At 56.4% G+C, this 27,650-nt stretch overlaps 1 protein-coding gene and 1 pseudogene across 1 annotated transcript; one reads left to right on the top strand and one right to left on the bottom strand.

The window, feature by feature from the left end:
• Positions 1-105: 105 nt before the first annotated feature.
• LOC140642894 (dnaJ homolog subfamily A member 1-like) lies at positions 106-23,446 on the bottom strand (annotated as a pseudogene).
• Positions 14,573-24,382, top strand: KCTD17 (potassium channel tetramerization domain containing 17). Its single transcript, XM_072844088.1, is given in 10 exon segments — positions 14,573-14,787; positions 15,936-16,044; positions 18,249-18,340; positions 19,229-19,324; positions 21,019-21,144; positions 22,462-22,555; positions 22,739-22,816; positions 23,210-23,243; positions 23,245-23,298; positions 24,180-24,382. Coding segments are annotated over 10 exon segments (936 nt in total). The 5' UTR covers positions 14,573-14,604; the 3' UTR covers positions 24,250-24,382.
• The last annotated feature ends 3,268 nt before the right edge of the window (positions 24,383-27,650 follow it).

Below are 27,650 nucleotides of genomic sequence, written 5' to 3'. Positions count from 1 at the left end.
GGTGATTAAGTGAGCGGATCCACTGAAACCTTTGAGTGTGGTGCTGGGCACAGAGTAAATGTCAAGTGTTCCTGTTATTTTTTTTTATTATTATTTGTTTATTTATTTGCTTTGTAATCAGTATATTAAGGAGACATTCATACATTTCAATTGCTTAATTCTGATTCCAGATTTAAGCTTGTGAACATGACTTTTAAACATACAATTAAAGCTATTCATCATAATTTGCTATACTACCAACATGAAATTACAGTTACTTCGGAGCCTAAGTTAAATGGTTTAAAGTAAGCCTGTCACATACCTAGAAGACACCTTCTGTCTCATACATGCAAATTAACTTCTCCACGTAAATGTCTCTTCACTCTAAGGTACCCTGCTCCTAAAGTCACTACTCTGAAGTTTATCATGGTCCAAAGAGAAGGAAAAAAAGTGTAACCAGGACTGATACATATATATATATAAAAGATGGCACAGAAGGAAATGCAATTCTACAAGTGCAAGCCCTCAAGCAGCAGCATATGATAAACCCCTTCTTTAGAGAGGTATCCTTTCTATCACTGATACCACAGGCCAGATTACATAGCATGCCATCTTCAAGTAACAGTTGAGGCAATAAAATGCAGATGCATCACAATGAATCCTACTTAACGTAACTACAGACCAACACTTCTCTACAAATTAATAAATTCTTTGATTGCCAATTAAATACAAGTTTTAACTTCATAGCTTAACAATTAACGGTCATACACTGAAGTCAATACATACACCTAGCATTTCAGTCTAAACTGTTTCATATACATAGAGCTGCAATCAATTACAAGGTATGGCCTAACAAACGCTAGGGGAGATTTTTTAAAAGTAGTTTTTACAGTATTAAACTTATCTTACACACTGAAGTCATCATACATACAGGGCAAAGTCAGAGCTTTTATATTTGAGTTTATTCTTCATTTAACTTTTAAAACACTACTAGAGTTGAATATTAAAACAAAAACAATAGCAAGTAGTGAGCTATGATTATAGTCCTTCACTCATCCACTACTGCATATAAAATGCCAGCAGCAGTGTTATTCACCGGCCCCACTAAGAGGTCTGACACTGAACACCACCCCTAGGATGATGTTCATCATCCTCATATGCTTCCCCATTGTTTTTTTTTGTTTTTGTTTTTGTTTTTAATTTTTATTTATTTATGATAGTCACAGAGAGAGAGAGAGAGAGAGGCAGAGACACAGGCAGAGGGAGAAGCAGGCTCCATGCACCGGGAGCCCGACGTGGGATTCGATCCCGGGTCTCCAGGATCGCGCCCTGGGCCAAAGGCAGGCGCCAAACCGCTGCGCCACCCAGGGATCCCCTGCTTCCCCATTGTAATGGTGCCGTCTCTCCTGATTGGGATCGAAGTCCACAAGTTCTACCTGGTCCATTTCATCAGTCTCTTCTACTTCCTTCCTCTCAGGTAGGAGTTTTTCCAGCAAAGAAAGTTTATCAGGAGAGAGAAAGCCGTTCTCGGGGAAGTTTACCTTAAATTCAATGATTAGGTGACCCTTCTCATATGGTCTACGATAAATTGGCTTGCCTTCCTTTAGCACACACTTGATATCCCCATGCTTGACAATCTGACCTGGATGAGAGGTGATGACGATGGTTCAGTTGTCAAGAGTAGATATTGGCTTTTGAAAGCCACACAGGGCTTCAACCAGCTGTGTATCCATACACATGAAAAGATCTTCTCGTCAAATAAAAACAGCATGGTTCTTCTGATCTAAAACAATGATAATGTCTCCTGGTTCCAGTCCTGGTTCTTGGTCTCCCTCACCATGGAATGTTATCTTCTGGCCATCTTTCATGCCTTTGTCAATATGCACTTCTAGAATCTTCTTCTCTCGAACTATCTTCCTTCCATTGCAGCCTTTACATCTATCTTTAGGACTGATCCGTTCCCCATGGCCCTGGCACTCCATGCACACAGATTGAATTTGCTGAACCATTCCAGGTCCTATCTGATGAATTCTTATTTGCATTCCAGTACCTTGGCAATTGGGACAACATTCGACTGCTCCTTTCTTACCACCTCGGCCTTCACATTTATCGCAAATCACATTCTTTTGCAGAGCTAGTTTTCTTGTTGCGCCATTATATAAATTTTCTAAGGTTACTGAGAGCTGATGTACAACATGTTTACCTCTTCGTTCTCTCTGCATCCTGCCTCCTCCTCCAAAAAACATATCAAAGATGTCCATGGGGGAGCCAAAACCACCACCAGCTCCACCTTCTTTAATTGCCTGTTCTCCTCCTTTGTCATATAATTCCCTTTTCTTTGCATCAGAGAGCTCTTCATAAGCTTGAGAAATCTGTTTATACTTCTCTTCTTCATTTGGATTCTTATCAGGGTGGTACTTCAAGGCCAGTTTTCTGTAAGCCTTTTTCAATTCCTCCTGGGTGACATTGGGTTTGACCCCCAAAACATCACAGTAAGTGGTTTCTTTCACCATTTTCTATAGCCGGTGAGAGGGCCGAAGCCGGTGTGGGGAGCGGGAAGGAGCGCGTTGCTGGGCGCAGCTCGGGCAGCCGCTGCTCCTCCGCATCTCACCGAGCGTTCTGGAAAGTTCCGCCCTGTTATTTTTTTTTAAAAGAACTTTTACTTATTTGGCATGTCGCGTGCCTCATGTACTTCTGGCATTTGGGGCGAGAGGACAACAAATACAAGAATTATGTTTCTGCCCTCGAAAGGCTTCCCAGCCAGGGAGTGAAACTGGCCAATGCTATCATATTTCCAGAAAGAAGGGAGTATTGTGAGGTGGCAACAGACTCACTCTACAAGTGAGAAAACAAGCTCAGAGAGGTTGAGTGATTTCCCCGAGGACACACGGCTTGAGAGAGGGGCCTAACTGGAGTTAGAAATCTCAGGGTGGAAGCCCCTCCCACTGGTCTTTCCTCTGGTGGCTTTCCAGATTTCAGGATCAAGGGGAGAATGGGGTGTCACTCAGGGTTTGGAAACACGAGTGACAAGTTCAGGGAAGAAGGCCAAGTGTCGTCTCCCAATTCTGTGAGGAGACATTCTGAGCTATGGCATTTAAGCAAGGGGTTTGGCTAGGCTTTTTCCCCCACCCTGGCCTCTTCCCAGCCAGGAACCCTTGCTGATCCCAGCTGAGATGTTTCCTCCTGGGAAGGTCCTGGATGGGTCTGGACAGGTTCAGAGAATTGCCCAGAGGCAGGAGAAAGGAGCCTTGCCTTTCTAGGATTCCCAAAGTTGTAGTTTAACTTTGAGGAGTTGACTGGGCTCCACCCTGCCTCTTGCAAGGCTGAACTCCCAGAATGATTAACCACTTACCGCAGGATCCCCACCTCTGCCAGCACCCACGCCACCCACCCCGTGTGTTCCAGGCAGAAACTTGCCACACTGGACAACAAGGATGATGAAATTTTTGTTCACTTGGCAAATATTTGCTGAGCACCCCCCTGTGTCAGGGACAGTTGGACAATTCCCAGCCTTGTCTAACCAGCTACACCGGAACATGCTCATTCCTTGGATGGTTGCCTCGAGGGATCACGGCCCGAAGCCCCCGCCCCACCCACAGCGGACGATCCTGGTGCTTGGAATCAGTTCTGCATGAGGCCCCAGAGGGTCTGCCTTCTAGATCCTTTGGGGTGGGGCCACCATCGTCTAATCTGAGAAATGGGAGCAAATTGTAGGTGTGCCGTCAGGTAAGGTCAAGTTCAAAACAATATAAGGTGTCAACTCCTACTGGAATAACCCAGCTATATACGCACAATGGAGCTTTATTCCGAATTTATGGGGGAATGAGTCATTCAGGAAGAGATGGAATTTTTTAGGTTACTGAAGCTTTACAATTTTAAGCACCAGAAGTTTCAACCTATTTACCTGGTGGAGGTGGAACATGGTATACTTGAATACCAAGAGACTTTGTTTTACCATTGCACAGTGATCCTTTCTGGGGCCATTTGCTCTTGACCTAAATGGCTCCAGCTGCTGTGCCATCCAGGTCCTTGCAAGTCTGAATTTTTCTTGCTGCCCATCCTTCCTGGTTCCTGTCACATTCCCCAGAGTATCTGCCTGCCTCTAGGTGGGCCCACACTCTCTGGATATGGATAAGCCCTTTCAGTGGCTTCTCCCACTTTGTTGAACTGGTCACTCTCAAATCTGGGTCTCTGGCAGCTGGCTGGACCCAGGTCCCATCTGAATTCAGATCCCCTGTGTCCACTGCTGGCTGGGCCTCTCACCCTGCTCCTTGACCCATGTTCCCTGTCTCAGTATGCACGGCCACCACCAAGGGGTCACCTGTGCCCTGACCTGGCAGTGAGTCTCCAGAGTCTACCTCCCTCACCCATGGCCAGTCAGCACTCAGGCCTGGGGAGCTCCACCCCAATTCCCACTACCTTGGACCTCTTACCACCCCGACTCTCAAGATACAAAGATGCCCCGTGTCTCATCCACTAATTCCAGCACCCGCTTTCAAGACAGGCCTTGTACCAGGATCTGAGGCATGGAAGCTAAATATAGACCCTGGGAGGGGAATTGGCCTAATTGGCGGGGGGGATGTGGGGGTGGCGGCAGGGACAGACATACCATGACAGGTGTAGTGAGGAGGACCTGAGAAACGGAACACAGTACAGGAGAGGGTGGAATTGCTGGTTCTGCGTCTGAGAGGCACCTCTGCATGGGGCCAACAGCCCCCTTATGATTTCCCTGGACCCCACCTCAAGGCTTCATGTAGAGAAGTGATAGTGGGGATGCCTAAGGGGCTCAGTCCGTGAAGCGTCTGCCTTTAGCTTGGGTCGTGATTTCAGGGTCCTGGAATCGAGTCCCACATCAGGCTCCCTGCTCCCCGGGGAGCCTGCTTCTCCTTCTCTCTCTGCCTGCCTGCCACTCCCCCTGCTCATGCTCCTGCAAGCTCTCTGTCAAATAAATAAATAAAATCTTTAAAAAAAAAAAAAAAAAGAAAAAGAAAAGAAAAAAGAAGTGAGCAGCCCTGGTGGCTCAGTGGTTTAGCGCCACCTTCAGCCCAGGGCCTGATCCTGGAGACCCGGGTTCGAGTCCCACATCAGGCTCCCTGCATGGAGCCTGCTTCTCTCTCTGCCTGTGTCTCTGCCTCTCTCTCTCTCTCAGTAATAAATACAAATATATTTTTTAAAAAAAGAAGTAATAGTGATCAGGGTTTAAAGCACAGCCTCTGGAGGCAGCCAGACCTCCTGCTTCTTGGCTGTGAGTATGGCAGGTGCCTCACGTACCTCTTCTGTGACATGGGGCTAATCCAGTACCCACCTCATAGGATCAGATTCATACAAAGCACTGGGAATAAAAGCCAGCATCGTAGGCACTTCGTACACACCTTATTACTCTTACTAACATTCTGTCCTCCCTTCATTCCTGCCTCCCTGTGACAGCCTGAACCCCTGCAAGGATGCCTGCCTTATTCACAGTCCTCTTTCTGCTTTCTGGCCCCAGCGCAGTGACTGGCACAAACAGGTCTTTTTTTTTTTTTTAAAGATTTTATTTATTTATTCATGAGAGACACAGAGAAAGAGAGACAGAGACATAGACAGAGGGAAAAGCAGGCTTTCTGTGGGGAGCTCGATGTGGGACTGGATCCCAGGATCCCGGGATCATGACCTGAGCCGAAGGCAGACGCTCAACCACTGAGCCACCCAGGTGCTCCCATGGACAGGTCTTAATGAATGCTTGACATTTATACATATAACTCTGTGAAGGTTGAGGGAGACCCTAATAAGCCGCTCAATTTCTCCAGCACTTTCCTTGCCAGGGAGGATGCTTAGTGTCTTTGTATTCATTTCATCTGACAACCCTGAGGAAGAATGTTCTTCTGCCCCATTTTACGGGTAAGGAAGGTTGGGACCTAGAGAGGTCGCAGGAAGATTCGGGCTAGGATTACAATCCTGGATGGGATGAGTACAGGCCCTAATTAGCTGGAGGCATGTGCCCAGCTGCAGAGCATGGGGCCCAGAACCGTCCGGGTGGCGGGGGGGGGGGGGGGGGGGAATTCCCAGGTCTCCTGGGGTCAGGGATGCTTCCCTGGGGTGCAGCAGGGTATTATTACCCCCAGTGAGCCTGGCTGCATCCACGCCTCCTTCTCACCTTCTTCCTCTGCCAGCCTCCGCTCCCTCCCACAGCCTATCCCCATTTCTGAGCCAGGAAAGGCTTGAAAATCAGTTACAAGCCCACTGAGAGAGCAAGTCAAGTAAGAGGAACCAGGCCTGAGTGGGAGCCCACAGGCTGCTTTAGTGAGCGAAAGGCATCGGCTTTGGTGCTTGCATAACCCAGGAGCTAGCCATGAAGAGGGAGAGCCTCACCCAAGGATGGGAATGTTTTTGATGCTGCCTGGTTGACTTTAAAATAAAGCAAGCAGGGGTGCCTGGGGGGCTCAGCAGGTTAAGTATCTGCCTTCAGCTCTGGTCATGATCTCCAGGGTGAAGGGATTGAGCCCCACAACAGGCTCCTTGCTCAGTGGGGAGCCTGCTTCTCCCTCTCCCTCTGACATTCTCCCTGCCTGTGCTCTTTCACTTGCACACTCTCACTCTCTCTCTCTCAAATAAATAAAATCTTAATAAAATAAAGAAAGCAGGTAGATAATGAATTTTGTTTCATTGGGTTTACTTCTGTCTCTAGGATTCCAGAAAGCACTGCTATCTCTCCTCCCCCCCGGGATTGGGGTGCAAAATGGCAGGTAAATGCTCCCTCCCACCTGTGGAGAGTGGGTTTGGGTAGGAATTCAGTACCAGAACCATGCTGGCTCTTTTGATAGGCCAGGGCTACAAATGCACTGCCTGTGGCTACACAGGATTCTGGGAGAGGTGAGGTGCGTGCTGTGATGGGCAGAACCGGCCAGAGACTGCCTTGGGCCGGGCAAGAGCTCCCAGCCATCAAGAGCTGCTCTGGGAGCAGAGCTGGAGACGTCCCCTGGGGAGGTATGGGGCCTCTGGCTCGCCCACCTTCACACTACCGACTGGCTCCTCCATCCCCTGGCCCCCCCAGCAGCAATTTCTGGCTGCCTGGTTGCCCTTCATGGGCCTGGTACCTGTGTCCAGCCTCTGCCATCTTGACTTGGCCCTTGGCCTGACTCACTGTGATGTCTGCTCTGGCAGCTCGCATCTGACAATAACATGCCATGAAGAAACGTAGAACAAGGGACACCTGGGTGGCTCAGTGGTTTAGCGCCTGCCTTCGGCCCAAGGCGTGATCCTGGAGTCCCGGGATTGAGTCCCACATCGGGCTCCCTGCAGGGAGCCTGCTTCTCCCTCTGCCTGTGTCTCTGCCTCTCTCTGTGTGTGTCTCTCATGAATATATAAATAAAATCTTTTTAAAAAATGTAGAACAAATGATGGAATCAGGAAAAAAATCACAATTTGGCAATCATCATAGTAACAGTGATAGCAAGAATCATCCATGAATATTAAAATTAATGATGAGAAAAAAGTGTTTGCTGGAAAGCAGGATTTTTTTAAAAGACTTTATTTCAGAGAGAGAGAGAGAGAGAGAGGGAGTGCAAGCATGAGCAAGGGGAGAGGCAGAGGGAGAAGCAGACTCCTTGCTGAGCAGGGAGACTGATGCAGGGCTCAACCCCAGGATCCTGAGATCATGACCTGAGCCCAAGGCAGACAGGTGCTTCACTGACTGAGCCACCCAGGCACCCCTGGAAAGTGGGATATTAATGTAGTCTCAATTATCTCCCCACAAGACAGCGATGAATTCAAAGCGCAAGACATGAACTGCACATTTCAGACTTGATTGAGACCACCTTAACAAGTGACCAGGTGCCCTTACCAGCGATGGGACAAACTGACACGTGTCCCTCCTTATCGGAGGCATGAGGACACAGCACTGCTTCTGGGTGTTCCTGCCCCAAATGCACACAATGGGTGTGATCATGAGGAAATATCAGACAAAACAAAACAGGGCATTCTACAAAATAAACAGCCTCAAAATAGGAGGCTCCTCAAAAATAGGAGACAAAAAGAAAAAAAAAAAAAAAGGAAAGAAAAAGAAAGACCAAAGAACTAAACTTTGCATATCAGAAGAGTAAAGAGATATGACAATGAAATGTGATGCTTTCCTGATTGGATCCTACAGGACTTTTTCCTTTTTTTTTTTTTTTAAGATTTTATTTATTTATTCATAAGAGACAGAAAGCGAGAAGCAGAGACATAGGCAGAAGGAGAAGCAGGCTCCCTGAGGGGAGCCCGATGTGGGACTCGAATCTAGGACCCTGTGATCATGAACTGAGCCAAAGGCAGGTGCCCAACCACTGAGCCACCCAGGTGCCAGACTTTTTCCCTCTTTTACTGTAAATTTACGACATTAGCAAATAGAGATTTGAAGAAATATGTAGATTAGTTAGTGGTATTCTACCGATGCTCATTTCCTGACTTTGGTAATTGCACTGTGGTTATATGAAATAATGCATGGATCACTTCAAGAGTGAAAGATCATTAGCTCTGTGATTTACTCTCAGAGAACAGAAGAGCAAATGTAGTAAAATGTGAGCATTCGGTGAATCTGAGTGAAGCCTTCACCAGTAACTTTTCTGAAAGTCTGGAATTGCTTCAAAATAAAATGCTATTTTTTAAAATGCAGGCTTTTCAGATTCAGTTTCAGCCAGAGCTGCCAACTGCACCCACGTTCTAAAACAAGGTGCTAGACCATCTAAAGTAGTCCTTTCAACCCAGGTGGTTAAGAACTAGCTTTAGAAACCTCAGGAGAGGGCCCCTCCTGCCTACAGTGGAGACAGAGCCAGCAGGAGCAGGTGGAAGGCAGAGGGGCGCTCTCTCTACAGGGAACTGTTGGGGTGCTCTACTTCTCCCAACCCATGGGGGGAGGTGCATGGGATTCCTCCCCTCCTGGAAGGCTGAGTGAGCAGGGCTTGGCCTGTGTGTCCTGGATTCCAGGGGTGCTCAGCCACTGGGTGGGTCCCAGGCCTGGGAAAGCTTGCAGGTGGGATGCGGACTTGGCTGGCCACTCCACGGTAAACCCTGTGTCCAAAGCCAGGACCTGGGTGAGGAATGGTGACTTGGAGTTGTTCAGAGGGGCTTTAGGCATGAGGGTTGTGGGCTGGGGCAGAAGGGGAGTGAGCTGTGGAACCCCGTGGAGATGGTCCTAGAGTACCCACAGCCAATCAGAGGAGGCCCTGCCCAGGAAGAAGAGCAGTGTGAGGCATTCCTGGCGATGGGGGCTCCCAAAAATCTCAAAACAATCCTCCAGGAAAAAACCTAGACAGCTTGAATCGTTGCTTTGGCCAAAGCAAAAACACACCAGAGGACATGGGCGGCAGGCAGGGAAAATCTTCCCTTTCTTTTCCCATCCTCATTCCACCCCAGCCACGGAGGAGCCAAAGAGAGGAGGGTGGAGGAGCAGGAGAATCTGGGGGCACACAGAACACCCCCATGGGCCCCCCCCCATTGTGAAATGGCAATTACCATCGCCTCTCCCTGTTGGGTTGGGATTAAGAGATAATCCGTGAAAGTGCTTGGCGCAGAGCTGGGCCCGTGGAAGTGCCTATAGACGCCCCTGGGGCAGCAGGTCCAAGGGTCCAAGGGGCCCCCGGGGATGGGCCCTATTCCCATTCTGTGCAATTATCGAGCTGCGGAAGGATAGCAGCAGGAGCCACAGGGGCGTCTGCAGGGCAGTGAGGTCCCTGCAGCAGGCCGATAAGACTGGGCCGACCGTCAGGGCCTCAGTTCCCGGGAGCTGAGCTGGAAAGAGAACCAGTCGGAGCAGAGGGACCGCGTAGGCGGGGTGGGAGCAGAGGGACCGCGTAGTAGGCGTGGGAGCGGGCGCTGGGTAGGGGAGGGTGGGGGGCCCTCCACGGCCCGTCGGGCTGGCGCGCCCCCTGCCGGCAAGGCCGAACCGCCCGCGCCTCCCACGGGCTCGGGACCCCTGACTGAAGAGGGCGGCGCCGGGGCTGAGCACCCTGGGGCTGAGCACCCTGGGCCCGGGGAACCATCGCCGCCCGCCGCTGGGGCCCGTTCGTGCAAAACCCGAGCAGAGCGCGCCTTCCTCCAGACATTCGACGGCCCTTCCGCGGTGCCAACGGCGCCCCCGGGAGCCCGCAGAAATTAGGGCCCGCTCCTCCAGGAGAAGGGGTGCACCTCCTTCACTTCTGAAACTCCAAACCCGGCGCTGGCGGCAGGCTTGGTGAATGCTGACAGTCAGAGGAAGTTCTAGGTAAAAGCACAGAGGCATACTTGTTCTAAAATATCCAAGTCCCCGGGGCCAGTTATGCAGACCCTCAGAGCCCCATCTGTAAAATGGGCACAATTATACTAACGTAGGCTAGAAGGATACCTCTAGCACCGGTATGGCACATAGCTACGTGGTCAGTTGTAATAACTAACATCCACTGCATGTAATAGCGCTAGGAAGTGTGAATAACGTTATGATGTAAACATTGCAAATGGTGTAAAGTGGGGGTTGAAGAGGGTATGGAACTGGCCAGATGTCGCACAGCTGGGGAAACACAGAGTCCACGCTCTGGACCACTGGCCCCTAAAATCCTGTCTGAATATTTCTGGATGCTCAGGACACTCTCTCTGACTGAATATGCCTGTTTCTTGCCTCAGGAGACCCAAAAAGGTCTCAGAACTAACAACCCCCACTCTGAGACAGGGGCCAGGGCAGCGATCTCATGGGGCTGGATGTAAACACAGCAGCGTCAAGGCTAATCAGAATATTCTAACATCTGAACGTGGGAAGAGGAAGACTGAACACAAGATCCCAGAAGGGCTGAGTGACATCTTCATCACGGAACCGACAGCAGATGTGAAATAAGCCACTCAGATGTGGGGGATGCTGCTAACACGAGGTTCTAAACAGGCTGTGGCGATGAGCTCAGGTGAGGTCTTTGGGATATAGTTTATGTTCCTTCGGCTCCATCGGGAGGCAGAGGGACTCTTGGGTCATTGTGGGTCCCGGGAGTTTAGTGTGAAGACATGGTATCTGTTGTGCCCTGGAGGCTGGTTCCCTGGGGGTGGCCTTCCTCTCTGCCTGTCCCTCCAACCCTGGCATGGAGGGCTTGGTGAGGTTGGTTCATCCCTGGGCAATGGGAATGGACCTTAAGGTCCATTAAGGTGCTTTGGCTCAGGCACAGATCTCAGGTCCAACCAACAGTAGACAGGGAGGCAGAACTGGCTCCAGCAAAGCCAGTGCTCACTGAAGTTTTCCTCGGCAGTGTGCTGAGTGCTCATCACATGCCTTCCTGTGTTAGCTCATGGAATCCTCTCGACTGCATGAGCTCCGTACTATCACTATTCTCACTGAGGTGCAGGGAGGTTAGGTGACTTTGCCAAAGTCACCAGGCTAGCAAGCCATGGAGCCTGGGCTGACATCCTTGTCTGGGATCCTGTACCCCTGCATCACCCTCCTCCAGTCTCATTTGCTTTCAAAAGCCCAATTCAAAAAAAATTAAAATTAAAAAACAAAAAAACAAAAAACAAAAGCCCAATTCAGGGCAGCCCGGGTGGCTCGGTGGTTTAGCACCGCCTTCAGCCCAGGACCTGATCCTGGAGACGGGGGATCCAGTCCCACGTCGGGCTTCCTGCATAGAGACTGCTTCTCCCTCTGCCTATGTCTCTGCCTTTCTCTCTCTCTGTGTCTCTCATAAATAAATAAATAAAATCTTAAAAAAAAAAAAAAAAAAAAAAGCCAAATTCAGAGCCGTATTAAGCACCTGAAAGCTGCTCTTTCCAGAAGGAGACAGCAGGGGGCAGTGTAAGGAGCAAGCGTTTGAAGTTTGGCTCTCCTCCTGGGTAACCATTATCCTGAGAAACTGTCTCAGGGACATTCGGTTTTGCCCTCTAAGCGGGGAAGACATGCAAAAAACTATGAAGAGTGCCAGTCTGTAATCAGAAATAGGGCTGTCTGGGATTTCATGTTTTGTCAAAGCCACTTAAACCCACCTCCCCCACCCAAGGTCCCCCCTAGAGCAGGGACCACCATTGATGTCTTCATCTCTGTGTTTCAAGGTCTGGCACATAATCCGTGCTCAACAAACAGTGAGGCCCTGAATGGTGGTCGGTGGGAGGGAAGGGTATCAGCCCCGTGACCGCGGTTCCTCCTCTGTACGGCAGGGTTAAGGACACCTGCACAGAGGAGCTACAGGACTCCGTGGGAGGCCGGAGAGCAGGTGACTATTGGCTTGGGCTTCAGAGTCCACGAGAGCAGGCTTGGAGGCTGCCTCTGAACTTGGTAGCCATTTCCAGCACGATCTGTGAAGGCCCATGGTCTTGGAGCGGCAGTCTTATCTTCTGTAAGACGGAGGTGGGAACAGCTCGTGTCCTGCTAAGTGACCTCATGCAAGTGACACTGTGCCTCCAGTCCTGGGTCACATGTGTGGGAGCAGGTAGGGTCAGGCTGGTCCCAGGTTTCTACAACTCCAGGGCACTGACCTTCAGCTTTCTCAACTTACCCCTCATGTGAACTTGTTTCAAACTGGCCCACACCTGGTCTCTGGAGTATGGCTCTTGTTCCTCTTCCAGACGTGGCACTGTCCTCTCCCCTGACTTGATCCACCCTCCCTTCTCGACACCTCTCCAGAGAGCCCTTCTAGGCTCCTAGCCCTGGGACGTTTCATGTCCTCTTTTTTGGGGAGGGAGGCTCAGGACAACCCCACCTGTCCTCTCAAGTCCAAGCAGTTCTCTTGAGTATCACACCCAGAGGGACAAATGTCACTTGCCCCCACAGGCACTGCAAACACACACTGGCCCCAGACTGACCTCCTGATCCCCCTACTCACTCCCCAGACCTGCTTCTGCTTTATAGAACCTCCTTCTTCTTCTGCCTTTTCCCTCCTTCCCACAGCCCCTTGAACCTGAGTCTTTTACTTCCACTTCCTGAATATCCACCGAATCCACCCACTTCTGTCTTGGCCTGTTGACACTGCTGTGGTTTGAGCTTCCGCCAATCCTGACCGAGATGGCCTCCTAACCATTCTCTCAGTGCTTTGAACTGTCTTCCCTGCAGCCCCTGAAATGATCCAAGTTGCAAGTCAGACCACATTGCTCTCTGCCTACAACCTTTCAGTGGACAAAGACATATTTCCTGCTCTAGCTTTCTTTTAGCTAACAAGGATTGAGGGCTCATGCTACGTTCCAGGAGTGCTACTGACCACGGCCAGTCCATATCCCACTTCATTCATCCACCCATCTGCCCATCCACCCACCCATCCATCCATCCCTCTGTCCACCCAGTATACTGAAAGCCAGGGACTATGCCAGATGTTTAACAGACGCTCTATACTGTAATCCTCACAATGCTCTCGGGAGCAAATATTATTTCTTATTTTGCAAAAGAAAAAAAAAAGCAACCGAGGTTTAGAGAGGAAGTTGCTTAAGAACATATTGGTGAGTTCTCAGGAGCAACATGTTAGCAGCTGTGGCCTATTCCCTGCCAAGGGGCAGGGCTTTGTGGAGAAGGCAGAGCTTTGGGTGGTAACTGAATTTTCAGCACACGGCCAGGCTGCCTGGTGGGGAACCTGGGGTGAGGGGGCACTGGGATTCCTGAGGGGAACCTCAGACCCCTGTCCCGTAATCCAGGACCAGGACTGAAACATCAAGGAAAGAGTTAAGGAGGACAGCTTCCCCTTCAGCCCCTGTCCCTCCCTGGTCCCCTCCCCTCCTCCCCCGCCCTGCAGTCCCCATGAGGTCAGTGCAAACTCTGTTACCTGTCTTAGAAGGGGGTCCACAGAACCCATCCCTCCTCACCCTCCCAAATTGCAGATGGGAAAACTGAGACCTTGCCCAATACCTCAGCCTCCAAAAGTTAAGATGAAAACCCAGTCCTCTGACTGATCCAGTGCCCTGTCCACCGTTCCTCCCTAGAAATCTTACCCAAGGAGCATTGACAGCCCACGGCAGGAGAGCAGGAAGGCGGTCTTGGTGCTGGCAGGTCACCTGGAAGCCACCCGGGTTCTTGCTGTGTGAGTCAGGGAGGCCACTTCACGTCTGTGTCCTCATCTGTACAGTGGGTATAGTAATACCAAAGCCGCAGGGCTGCTGAGAGCTTCAGTGACCAATAGAGACGCACAAAGCATCTGGAATATGGTGGGTGGTCAGTCAGCGTCAGGTCCAGCTGTGCTGTCCTCAAGGAACTCGTGTTGGCCAGGAACCCAGTCCCCGCACCCACCGCGCCCCGCCAAGGGCGGTATGAAAGCATCTTGGGAACCCGATGCAGGCAGACGCCAGGGAATCCCGGGAGCGGCGGTTTCTTGCCGTCCCGGCTGTCTGATAACCCAGACGGGACGGGAGGAAACAGCCACGAGAGGAGCACACAGGGGGCGGCAGGGGTGCGGACGCGGGGCAGCACCCTCGCCGCCGGCCGTCCCGCTGGCCTCGAACGTGACCTCCCCGACACCGTGACTCGGCCCAGGGCTTGGGCTAGAGGCGGGTCGGCGGGCGCCCGCCAGGCGCGGAATGGGCGGGGCCGGGAAGGCGCCCCCGCGGCCCGGGGACCCCCGCCCCGCCCCGCCGCTCCCCTCCCCGCGGCGCGGACTACAGCTCCCGGCGTGCCCGGCGCGCGGCACCTGCCCGCCCCCAGCCGCCGCGCCCGCGGGTGCAGACGCCGGGCGAGCGGGGAGGATGGAGGCCGGGGAGGCAGCGCCGCCGGCGGGGACGGGCGGCCGCGCGGCGGGCGGCTGGGGCAAGTGGGTGCGGCTCAACGTGGGGGGCACGGTGTTCCTGACCACCCGGCAGACGCTGTGCCGGGAGCAGAAATCCTTCCTCAGCCGCCTGTGCCAGGGGGAAGAGCTGCAGTCGGATCGGGTGAGGCCCGCGCGGGGGGCGGCGTCGGGGGCGGGGGTCCTCTCCGCGCGACCCGGGGCGGCCGGGCCGCGAACCTGCGGGCGTCCCTCCCCGAGAGCCGGAGGCAGGAAGACCTGGCCCGAGGCGGGGAGGAGGAAGGGGATGGGAGACCGAGGGATGTGCCCATTGCCGTGGCAACGGGACGACGCCAGGCCGCGGCCATTTGGAGCATTCTGAGCACTGCCCTGGGCTCCCACCCCAGGAGGCCGAGGGGTCGGGACTCTCCCCCTCCTTCCCTAACGGGCCTGCCGCCCTGGGACGGGAGCTGCTGAGGCTGCTTCTCCCCGCTCCCCGCCCTTTGGGGTGTGGGTGGCCTAGGGGTGCAGGGAGCTCGGCGAAGTCCTGGGATGCCTCCCGAGCCGGGCTTCATCAGGGAGGAGCCCCGGCCGTCAGGCACCGTGTCTGGGCTCCCATTCCGGCTCCGGCTCCGAGGCAAACTGCCTGCATGACCTTGGGGGGGACCCCTCCCTGCTCCCTGCTCCCTGCTCTGGGCTCAGCCTCCTGCCTGTAACCGGAGGAGGCTGCTGTGGAGGTGACCTCGAGGGCCCCTGTCCCTCATTCCCCAGCCCTCTGATGCTGTGACCTTGGGCAAGTCCCTTCACCCCTTGACGTCTCCGTTTCCCCCCTGTAGACTTGTCCGGATGCCCGCCCTGCCTCCCTGCAGGCCGAGCCTGTCCAATGAGATAGCAGCTGCTTTGGAAACTTGTAAACATCTGACATCCCCAGAATGACTGGGGATCGGATGGAGATAGTGTAGGGCTGGCTTCAGGGCAACAGCCTCTCAGAGGGACGGTCCCCGAACCCTACTCTGGGTCGGCTGCCCCTCTGAACTCACTGGATGCTCACAATGGCCGCCGGTTATGGGGGAGCGGAGTGAGGATCAGAGAAGCCAAGTCACTGGCCCAAGGTCACACAGTGAGGAAAAGGCAGAGGCAGGATTTGAACCTAGGTGTTTCTGACCCCAAGGCCTTTCTGCTCCATCATGCCACTTTGTTCCAGGGAAGAGAAGACTCTGCGTTCATCCCCTCCCTCCCATCCATGCTGGGCCTGAAGGGAGGAGCGGGGAAGCCTCACTCTCCTCTCACTGCCTGTGTCCCTCATCTCCATAGGATGAGACCGGGGCCTACCTCATTGACCGTGACCCCACCTACTTTGGGCCCATCCTGAACTTTCTCCGGCATGGCAAGCTGGTGCTGGACAAGGACATGGCTGAGGAGGGTGAGTTGGTCCAGGGGACTGGCTGGGACCTGCATCCTCTAAAGTCTGCCAGGGCCTTCCGTGGAGGTCCAGAGCCATTTCTCCCTGTCAGGGGGCCGGGGGAGACATTTAACTTCTTCCCTGTTTCCTGCTGCCTTATCCCTGACAAGACTGAATCCCAAAGCCTCTGCCTGGGCTGAGCCTCGGGGCTCTGCCAAGCTGACCAGCCTGAGCTTTTGCTGGGTGCCAACAGAGAGCAGAGGGAGTGAGCCAGTGAGGCCCGCAGCCTCTGCTGTTGGCAGGGATGCCCTTTCCTCACCTCCTGGGAAGCCAGGTGTGAACGGGCTGGAGGTGGGTACGGGAGGGGGTCTGGCTCTTTTTCTGCGGGTGATCCAGTATCTCAGATGCCTGGTGAGGACTGGCAGCAGGTGGGTGGAGCAGGTGACTCTTCCCCAAATCCAGTGGCCTCTGTAGCACAGCTGGTTGTGGGTGGAGGGGGGCGGAGGGGGAGCCTACCCCCCCAGCAGGGGTTTGGTTCCTCTGGGGCCCAGGTGACTGAGGCCCTATAGATGCTCACTTCTGGCTCCAGCGGATGGTGGGGAAGCCATGCCTGGAGAATATCCTCTTGGCAAAGCCTCAGCAGGGGCAGGGACTACATACAGTCAGTGCCAAGTCAACTCTTCCTTGGGGCACAGGGTGTGGCTCTGGGTCAGCTGATCCAGCCAGGCCAGCTTGGACATGTCACTTCTCCTTTCTGAGCCTCCTCTCGTGTGTATGAATTAGGGGCGGTGAGCTGCTGGGGAGAGCATGTTTTGGGAGATCGGGTGTCATGAGCCCCAGTGCTTGTAGTACAACCCATCCTTCCTCCCACGGTCTCCCTTCCTGACCCGCGGGTGGTGGGATGTGGTGATCTAGAGGCCCTAGGGCTTCACACTCAGAGCCCACTGTAGGCACCAGCCCCTCAGGGAGTTCAGGTGCCTGGGCCTGGGAGCAGGGCCTGCAGGGAGGGGAGGTGAACGCTCCAGCTGCGTCACAGCTGATACCTATTTGCAGATTCTGGGATTCTCCTAGTTCTCCACTCCCAGGGCCTCAGACAGGGCCGGGGTCCCCACTGAAGGGGCCGGAGGATCTGGGAAGAGACTTATGATCTGTGGGACACCAGAAAGTCACTTAATGCCCCTGTGCCTCCATGCCCACATCTGTGAAATGGGGTGACACTAGAACCTGCCTTCCTGGGCCTCTGTGAGGGTAAAAGAAACTAATACAAGTATGTCACTTAGCACAGCACCTGGCACCAAGGCCTGGGCTGCCATATTAGCTGTCTGTCTGTCACCTGCAGGGCTCACAGGGCACACTCAGGCAGTGACACTCGGTGACCACCCACCCTGTGTCAGGTGCTGTGCGGACGCCAGGCACAGTAGGGCAGATCAGACGTGGGCCCTGTCCTCAGGGAGCCCAGAGGCCAGTCACGGAAAGGACCAGAGGGGTCCCTGCCCTGTGCAAATTTAAGGGAACTTAAAGACAGTGCCCATTCCCTTTCGCTGGAGAGGTGACTCAGTTTCTGAGACTCTCCAATCCCTTGGCTGTGTAGGGGCCATAACACCTGCTTCCCCGTGTCCCCAGCGCTCATGATGAGCATAGGAGGGCTCCAAAGTCAGAGGAGTTTGCATTTGGATCCCAGCTCTGCCGCTTGCTGGCTACGTAGCCTTGGACAGCTGCTTCTCTTTCCTGCCCTCAGTTTCCCTGATTGTTCAGTAGGGGCATGAAGGTGCCTACTTCTAGGGCTAAGAATTAACCACAGGGGAGAATGTAAAATGCTTAGCACAGTACTGACACTTAGCATGTGCTTCAAGAACGGGAGCACATAATAGGAGGTCACCCAAGGTCCTTCTGGTGTGGCATTCTAGGCTGCACCCCCAGCAAGCCTGCTGCCTCTTGCTAGCCCTAAAGTGGCCCCCAGATGGGGGCACTGGCAGGGGTCCCTAGGTCACCAGGCTCAGCACAGCAGGGATGGAGGACTGGTTGGGTGGCAGCCTCTCACCCCTTCCAGAGAGAGTGTGGGATCCAAGGAAGGACACGTGCTCTCTTGCTTGAGGCCTGAACTCAAAGATGCTCAGAGATCACCCACCATGACTAGAGCGGGTGTGGGCATGGAGGCAGAGGGGACAGGGGAGAGGAGGGCATGGGGGTGGCCAAGTGACCTGGGGCTGCTCTGTCTGTGCCAGGGGTCCTGGAGGAAGCGGAATTCTACAACATCGGGCCACTCATCCGCATCATCAAAGATCGGATGGAGGAGAAGGACTATCCGGTCACACAGGTCAGCAGCCACAGAGCAGCTGTGGGGGGAGAAGAGGCTGGGGCTGGGGGAGGTAGGGGGAGCTTCCGGGAGGTGGGGAGGCCAAGCTAGCCTGTAAGGGGAGGGTGTTGTCCAGCTCCCAGGCTGCCCAGCAAACTCCCCAGATTGGGACAAGGACATGGGCTTCTGTTCCTCACTGGGCTCTGTTTGCTGTGTGACCTTGGGCCCATCACACTGATCTCTGTACTTCAGTTTCCCCTTATGGAATACAGAGGTGCTGAGACCTGCACTCTTGCCTTCCTCACAAGCAAAATGGGGTCAGGGTGCAGCTCCAGGGGGCCCTGTGGGGGCAATGCAGGATGAGTAAACGATCCATTCTGTGGGATCGGCAGACCCCAGGTGGGCATGGCACAGGTACTGGAGATCACATTCCTGAGCTTGGACCCTGGGTCCTGTCTACAGGATGAGCTGGAGGGGTTCTCTGCCCCTGGGTGAGATGTGGCTGGGGGCAGGTAGGCAGGTGGTGAGGCAGTATCTCCCAGCCCCAGGAGATTGAAGTGGGGAGGCTCCAGGTCCTCCTTCCTGCCCCCGTGTGTCACCTGGTTCCAGCTCTGCCGCACTTAAGCTGGGTGACCTTGGGCAAGTAAGACCTCCTTACTTGAGCCTCTGTGAAAATCCATAACTTGTAGGGTTTGTGGAAGGATGAAGTGGTCATGCCTGTCGAGTGCCTGGCAGGCAGCAGAAACTCAGAACCTGGCTGTCACCTTCCCCCGCTGCCCTGCCTTGCCCCCTCTCCTTCCAGGGGGATGTGGTGGGTGGGGAGAGAAGATGACAGGTACATCCATCGTCCCCCTCCTGGGGGGCCTGTCCCTCCCACGGGTGTCCTCCACGTGGCCTCTCTGCCTGCAGGTCCCCCCCAAGCACGTGTACCGTGTGCTGCAGTGCCAGGAGGAGGAGCTGACACAGATGGTCTCCACCATGTCCGACGGCTGGCGCTTTGAGCAGGTGTGCTGGGGCCCCAGGGCCACACCTGAAACCTCCAAGCTTCCGAGCAAAGCAGGTCCTTCCCTTCTGCAGCCCTAGGCTTGGGTTCCCTGCCACAGCCCCCAGCCATCAAACTGAACAAGATTTCGGCAAGGCCACCTCTGGCAACTGACCGACCAGAACGAGAGGATGGAAGCCCCGCTTGCCGCAGGGCAGCTCTAGGCAACCTCTTCGGTGGGGTTCTCACGGCCACGGGGAGGGTCTACACAGCAGTACGAGCGAGTGTCTGGCTCCCAAACGACAGCTCGGGCAAGTTGACGAGAGCCATATAAGCGAGTCGACTCCCCCTTGGGTCAGCACCTCTAGCGACAAGTCCATAGGTGCAGCTTCCAGGGTCCCTGCAAGGGACAGGCCGAGTCACAGCCTTGCTACAGCAGGGAAGCCCAAGCAGTGACTTCCCCTGAGGATTCACGGTGGCCAATTGTCCCCCGGTCCACGTGCAGTTTACCCATCAGGAGACACTTTATCACAGTGGCGTTGCCCTAGCCACACAGCTCACGGCCCACCTCTTGGGTTTCCAGATGCACAGAGCCAGCAAGTTAACCCAAGGTCGCACATGTCCTTAGAGAAGAGGAGTTTGGCGAGCCCTTTATCTGTACCCACCATAGCTCCTTGTGTGTGGGATTTGAAGAAGGGAGAAGGCTGGGGCTCCCCAGGACGGCCAACCAGTATGGAGGAACTAGCCGCAGCTGGGAGCCAGAGGCCCAGATCCACCATTTATGTGCCATGTGACCTTGAGCAAGTCACATCTCTCTGGGCCTCAGTTTCCTAATCTGTGATATGGGCCAATAGTGCTCCCTTCGCAGGACTCTCATGAAGATGGGAAAGGCCACTGATAAAGTCCCTAGCCTAGGGTAGGACTCAGGCATTGGAGCCAGCCGGTGTCATGCAGACTGTCAGCATGTAAGACTCCAGAGAGGACTCGGATTCTAATCCCTGTTCCACTCTTCCTGGCTGTGGGACGTCCTGCAGGTTACCACCTCTTCAAACCCTGTCTGCCAGAGTGGCTGATGTTTCTCACTGCCTGTCGGGTGAGGGTTCCTGGGGGCCGAATGTCATGCACAGGGCCTTGTGATTGTGGTTATTCCAGGGACCCCAGAACAAAGTTGGAGCTGCTCTTGGGAGTCTAAGGGAGTCTCTGGCAATTGCATGGGCTCCCCATGAGCTGATGGCTCAGGGACCACTGCTCATTTGCCCTCTGGCCTGAGGAGTAGACAACCTGTTCTACCTCTGCTTCCAACCTGTTCTACCTCTGCGGGGTGGCATCATGCCTAACCCCACCTTCCCTACCACTTGGTTCTGGGGCTGCTTCAGCCACATCTGGGATGGAGGGGGACGACCTGCCCATCCTAGGGCCTCCATCTGCTTGTAGAAATTGGCCTCTAGATCTGGGGCTGGGGTGAAGGGTGGGGAGCAGCAAAGATAAGGCAGTCTTCCTCCAAGGAACAGGCCTAGCCAAGCCTGTTGGAAGCAGACCTGCCACCCAGATGGGGGGTTGGTGAAAAGACTCTGACTTATTGTGGAAACTCGAAGCTGGGTGAGAACGGGAACTGCAAGATCAGGGCAGAAGTTGGTATCCTGACCTGTGCTGCTGTCTCCCCGCTAGCTGCTTTCAACCCAGCCTGTCCTCTTTCTCCCCTTGCTCCGCCCCCCAGCTGGTGAACATCGGCTCCTCCTACAACTACGGCAGTGAGGACCAGGCTGAGTTCCTGTGTGTGGTGTCCAAGGAGCTGTACAGCTCCCCACATGGGCTGAGCTCTGAGTCCAGCCGCAAAACCAAGGTGAGCCCCCAACCTCAGCTTCCCACCCTCCCTCCCCTCCCTCCTCTCCCCGCCCTCCACCTAGCCATCCCTGCTTCTTTCTCCCTCCTGCTGTACACACATAACCACCTGGTCACAGCCAATGCCATCCATCCCATGCCACCCATGGTCCCATCTGCTCACGCCGGTTACCCAGGCCTAGGCAGGGGGAGACATGAAATGGGATCGTCCTCAGGGCCCAGCAGGAGGAGACCTAGATGCTGTTTGAAAGGTGGCCACAGGGTGCACTGAACTAAGGGTTTGGCATGGTATATACCATGCTCTTCGTGACCTTGGACAATCCCTGGCCCTCTCGGCCCCTCTGTTGTGTTTTCTGAGAAGCAAAGGTAGACCATGTCCTCTCTGTGGTGCCATCAAGCTTAGAACTTCTGGGATCCAGATGGCCCATTTATTTCCCAGAAGTGGGTCAATGTCGCCCTCCTAGCTGGCCTGGGCCAGAGCAGGGAAGCCAACTCTGTTAATCCTGCCTCTTTCCCAGGCCCCTTCCTCAGGTGCTCTGCAGGAGGGCCCCGTCAGGAACTCCATGGGGCCCAGCCTTATGTTTCTGCCCTGGCCTTTGAGGCAGCAACAGCCAGCCGTGGGCAGGGGACTGAGCAGAGGTCCTGCCACCCTGAACCCAGAGCCCATCAGAAGCCTTGAGGGCCATTGATGGGGCCGATGGGGCAGGGCAGGAAGCCAGGCTGGGAAGGGGAGAGACGATTTCTCCTGGGGGCCTGTCCCAGCGTGCTGGAGACTTATGAACCCTGGCTTCCTGTCTGTCTCTCTGCCTCCCTGTCCTGTGACTTCCCCTTCCCGTTTCGCCCTGTCAGGGCCAGTGCTGGCACTGCCTTGCAAGAGTGCAGAGTGAGCCCACTGCTCCTGCCTCTCTAGGCCAAAGCCTCAGAGCCTGGGCTGTTGGAGCCTGCTGAGGGCATTCCAGATGGGGGTGGTGTCCACCCTGGGGCCTTCCCGGGCCCCATTTCTATTCTGGGTCCTCCTAAAGTGAGGCCTTCCCAGATGCCCCTCCAGGATACCCCGGCCACACACCCGGCCTTGCTCCACGGAACAGTAGCCAGACAGATGCCAGAGTCCCCGGCAGGGCCCCTTCTCCACCCCTGCTCTAGTCCCTTCCCAGGCTCCCAGGGGCCTGGCCCAGGTGCCCCAGCCTCTCCCTCCTCAAGGCCCCCTTCCGTCTTGCCCGCCCCGAGGTGGGGCCCCTGGGGACAGCCGCGCCAGCAGGCCCTGGCCCCCGGTTAGCTCTGCACTCTTTCTTCCCTGGGTCCGCCGGCTGGTCCACAGAGCGCGGAGGAGCAGCTGGAGGAGGAGCAGCAGCAGGAGGAGGAGGTGGTGGAGGTGGAACAGGTGCAGGTGGAGGCAGATACACAGGAGAAAGGTGCAGCCACCCCCCGAGGAGAATGATTGCTCATAAAAGCCGGAGCCTCCCACCCACTGCCCGCTGGAGCCAGCTGCAGATCCCGGGGGCCGGGGCCTGCGGGGGGACGGGCCGCAGGGCTAGCTCCGCCGCGCCGGCCGCCTCACCTGCATAACCATCCCTTCTCTCACTTTCTCTTCGCAGCCCTGTCATCTCAGGAGCCCGCTAACCTTTTCTCCCTCCCACCACCACCGCCTCCTCCTCCTCCGCTTCCCGCCGGAGGCCCCGCCTCATCTCCACCCACCTCTTCTTCCTCCTGGATCTCATCTGCACCCTGCCTCTTCCCTCTCTGCCCCTGCCCGGGTTTCCTCTCTGCCTGCTCGCACCTCCCTCCCGGGGCCGCCCCCCCGGGCCCGGCCCCCCGCGCCCCCCGCGCCCTCCCCCCGGGCGCCCCGGCCCCGCCTCCCCGAGCCTCCCGCCCGCCGCCGCCCGCGCCCCCTCGGGCTCCCCCCGCGCCTCGGCCTGGGGAGGGGGGCCCCGGCCGCCTCTGCCCCGGGCCCGCCGGGCGCCCCCCCGCCGCCGCCGCCGCCGCCGCCGCCGCCGGGCCCCGCTGAGGCCGGGCCTCCCCGCCCGCAGCCTGCCCGCTCTCCGCGCCCTCACCTCTCCTCCTTGCAGGTTCCCGTCCGCACCCCTCCGAGCTGAGGCCGCGCTGGCCGTGGGGCTCCTCCTCGGCCCCTCGCCCGCCCCCAGAGCCGCCACCCCCGGTTTGTAGCTTGGCGGAGCTGGCGGGAGGGCGGAGGCCAGGAGGGGGCGCGCTCCTCCTCCCGGACCGGAGCCCGCCGCTCGGCTGACTCCCCCCTCGCCCGTTTTGGCCTTGGCTGCGAGGCTCCGAGAGGGGAGTCAGGGGGCCCGGCCTCGGTCCCAGCCGCCCGCCTGCACCGGAGCGCCAGAGCCGGGCTGGGGAGGCGGGAGGGGAACCGGCGGCCCCGCCCCCGCCCCGGGGTGCCCTGTCTGGGGGTGGGGGGCTGGGGCCGGGAGGGGGGACGACCGCCGCCCTTGGATTCCCTGGGCCTTTAGGGGGTCAGCCAGAGCCGGCTGAGGATCGGGGTGTCACGGGAGACGTCCTGACCGGGTGCCCCCGAGCCCGCGGCTCAGTCTAACCTGCCCGCTGTGTGACCTTGGGCAAGTCACTGTCCCTCTCTGGGCCACAGTTGCCTCTAAAATGGGGACAGACAGCTGCTGTCTGTGACCTTTGCCTGAGACAGCAGGGACCTGGCCTTGACCCCCCCTCCCCTGGCCAGAGTCTTGGCGACTCCGGCCTCCGGGGCAGCCATCACCCAGCCCAGGATGGGGCATGGGGCTCCCGGATGGGCGAGCTGGGTCCCCTTCCTGCTCCCCTCCTCGGCTCTGAATCCACCTTCTCTGGGCCTCAGCCCCCCACCCTCTTCTCAGAAGGGAGCCTGTGACTCACCTACCTCTTTCTCTCTCCCTCTCTTCCCTGCCCCTCCCTCCATTTCAATCTCCTCTCTGCCCTCCCCTGGCCTTGCCTCACCCCCTCCTCACCGGCCCCGCCCTCTCTTCCCCCTCCTGTTGTTCTGACCACCCCACCCCCACCCCCCTGCCCCTTCCCCCTCTTTTTTTCTAGCTGTTACAAGCCAGAGGCACCCGGATGTGAGGCCCCAGATCACCTCCAGGGACTTGGGGTTCCGATCTGAAATCCTTTATTTTTGTACCGCGGGGTGGGCCCCGGGCTCCAGGCGGAGGAAGCACTCTCCCCCCTGCCACTTCTGTCTGCACCTGCGGGGCTCTGATTGCCCCCCGCCTCGGGGAGCCGGGCGGGGGCCCGCTGGCACCTCTCAAGGCCCGAGGTGGGCCCCGGGACCCCTGGGCAGAGCTGCCTGCGCGTGGCCGAAGTGTGGCGCTGTCCAGCTGTGTTTCCCACGCCCCCGCGGGCCCTCCCCCGGGTCCCCCAGCTGCATGAATGGTACCCTCCCCCCCCAACCCGGTCACATCTCCTCCCTGAGCCGTAGTCTCCCCGTCTGTCAAACGGGGTCACTCTCCCCACCGCCACCTACCTCACAGGGTTGTTGTGAGGTTAACAAGGAGGAGCAAGGCCCCAGAATGCCCTCGGGGAGTGTACCGAGCACCAGACTGGAGGGTGGCCCTCCCCCAGAGGGGGCAGGGCCTGCTCAGCCCCAGAAGGAGATCCAGGTATTGGTGGGATGAAGGGTGCGGGGTTGGCCGTGTGGGAAGAAGGGGGAGGGTGGCTCAGCCTCCACCTGGGCTGCTCCCACCCCTGTCTGCACTGCTGGGTGCAGGGGGCCCTGGCCAGGAGAGGGCAGGCAGGGGCAGGTGGGTGCAGTGCGGCCATTCAGGAACTAGTGATGAGGGCCAGGGGGCCACTCCTCCCTTTGCCCTGGGAGAGCCTAGGGGTAGCAGGGGCTGAGCAAGGGGCCCCTCCTGCATTTATGATCCCCCCCCCCACACACCCTGGGCTGTGTCCAACCCGCCATGTAATAAAACTTGAAGAAACAGCCGCTGGGCTGCCTCCCTCTCTTCCTCTGGGCCACTGTCGGGGACGGGGCTAAATTCAAGGTGGGGTCAATGACATGTGGGTAATGAGGCTTTTTCCTAAAGCCTGGGGACACTGCCCTGTGGTCACTGTGCTGTGTATTGGGGGAGGGAGGTCACAGCTCCATCCTCTGCCCAGCAGCCAAACAAGGGCACCAACTCCCCCTTGCTGGGAGAGTTTTGGCAATTCCCCGCCCTCTCTGGGCCTCCAGTAACTCACCTGTAAAGTGAAGGCTTGGACCAGGTGACTTCCTAGGCCCAACCCCTGGAGCCATGCAGGTCTCTTCCTGCCTCTGGGCAGCAACAGGGAATGCTGAGGGGGTAGGGGGCTCCCAGAATCAGGATGGCAGAACCCGCCCCCAACTTCCCAGCCTCAGCCCACCATTCCTGTGGCCCTTTGCTCCAACCTCTGCTGCACCCTGACCAACCCCATACCCCCTCTGCTTCCTGCTGTGCCTTTCCTTGGTCCCCTCTACTCCTCCCTATCGCTACCACCCTTCTGCCCCAAGTCCCAGGAAATAGAAACACTGGGCCCGCGCTCCGCCTTCTTTCCGAGCCCTCTGGACCCCAGGCTTCAGCAGGACCTCCCACCCCAGCCCACCTGGCCAGTCCCTTCACAGACCTGGTCCTCCCAAATGTCTACCTTGCTTCCCTGCCCTGGCCTCTTAGCACTGCTAGGAACATCCCTGCAGAGCAGGGGTCCCCTGCGCAGAGACCCTCCCCAGAGCTGCCCGCCGCTCCACTCAAGCCTGGGGGACCCTTGCCACTCCCCTGAGGACATTTGGTTCGCTGGACTGACCTCATGTTCTGTGTCCAACTCTGTAGAAAGTCACCAGGAGGCTTGTTAAGCCAACAGATTGTCCTTTGTGGCCCCCCAGTTCTGACCCCCTAAGGCTAGGGAGGGGCCTGCAAATTTGCGTTTTAGCCAGGGGCCCCCAACACTGCATCTGCAGCCTCTGTGAGAAGCCTGAGAGGCTCAGGGTGGGATGCTTTAACATCCTGTCCCCACCCAGGGCTCCCTGCAAGTGTCTGCTCTGCTCCTCCCCCAGGCGGGGCCAGCGGGCAAGTGAACTTAGGCTTGTGCCCCCAGGAGCCACTCCCTGGCTTTGACATCCTCCCCACCCAGGGTCCCTGCCTTTGACATTTCCCCTCACCCAGGTTCACCTTCCCTAGCTGGGAAGCTAGACTCCGAGGAAAATGTGTCCACACTTGACTCCCCACTTCCTTACCTCTTCCTCTGCACCCAGACGGCACCACTGACTCTCCCTGACCACTCCCACTTGGTTGCTAAAGTTCCACCCCCAGTTCCCCTCCAGCTCTGGGTGGTTCCACACTCCTCAGCAGCCCCCTCTGGGGGAGCCCCCCTGCCGTGTCTGTCTCCCCCCCTCTTCAGTCTCTTCTGAAGAGGGTCTCTGAAATACCTCCTCCAGACCTCAAGCCCTACCCACCTCCAGCACACCTCCCTCCCAGAGGCACCCCAAGTTCTGACACCTCCTCAGAGTCCCTCCCCAGGCCAGGCAGTGGCAGTTACTCCACTAGCCTTTGGGACAGACCCCAGGGAGTGGTCCTGGGTGGCGGCTCCTGCCTCACCCAACCCCAACACTGAGGGTCCTTCACGTCCATCCCCGCTGCCTGGCTGGCTCATTAGATCCCCTCCTCTCCCCGCTGGATCTCAGCAGTGGCCTCCTCTCAGCCTCCCTGCCTCCCGCTCCTGCGCTGGTGCCTCCACACTGGTGTGTGCTGGTGGTCCTTCTAAAATGTGAATCCACTCGTGGCACTCCCCTGCTTTAGAGCCTTCTTCTGTGGCTCCCCACAGCACCCAGCGTCAAGTCCTTAGCTCAACTCCAGATTCTTTCTCATCTGATCTCAGTTTGCTCGCCTCTCAACCTCTGTTTAATTCAAAACAGCTCACCAACATGCCCTGTTCTTTTAGGACATAGGCTTTTACACATGCAGTTCCCCTGTCTGGAATGCCCTTCTCCACCTTGGTCACCTTTGGGCTTCAACTCAAATCTTACCTCCTCCAGGCAGCCTTCGCTGACTTCCCGAGTTCCATGCTACTCCAGAGCCCCTTCACGCTGGATTGTCATCCCCACCCTTCCTGAGACCAGGGGCTGAGTTCTGTGCCTCTCTGTGACCCCAGCACTGTGGTTGGCGCGTAGTAGGAGACTGAGGGGTTGCTGAATGCAAAGGGAGTGTTGTGCTGAGAAGTGCTGGACTGGGAACCAAGACGGTTCTACACCAGGCTTCACTCTGAAGCCTCCTGGTATGATCCTGAGGATGGCTCCGCCCCTCTGCCTCAGTTTCCTCCCAAGCTTGCAGACAGAGCCCATCACTCCTCCCATCCTTCACTCCTATCCAGGGGTCACCAAACCACTGCCTTCCTGGGGTTGCTCCAAGGACCTGAGCAACTGGCCTGAAGGTGACCCCTGACCCCACCTTGGCCTTCTAGACATTTGGCAAACAGGCTGAGCTGGAAGCAGGGTCCACTGTCAAAATGTAGGGTTGGTGCCCCAGGGCCCCAGTCAAACCCCACAGCAGGGCC

Source organism: Canis lupus, chromosome 11 (genome assembly GCF_048164855.1).
Source record: "Canis lupus baileyi chromosome 11, mCanLup2.hap1, whole genome shotgun sequence".
NCBI lineage: Eukaryota > Metazoa > Chordata > Mammalia > Carnivora > Canidae > Canis > Canis lupus.
Note: the sequence above shows the minus strand (reverse complement) of the source record. Positions and strands in the feature narration are given on the sequence as shown.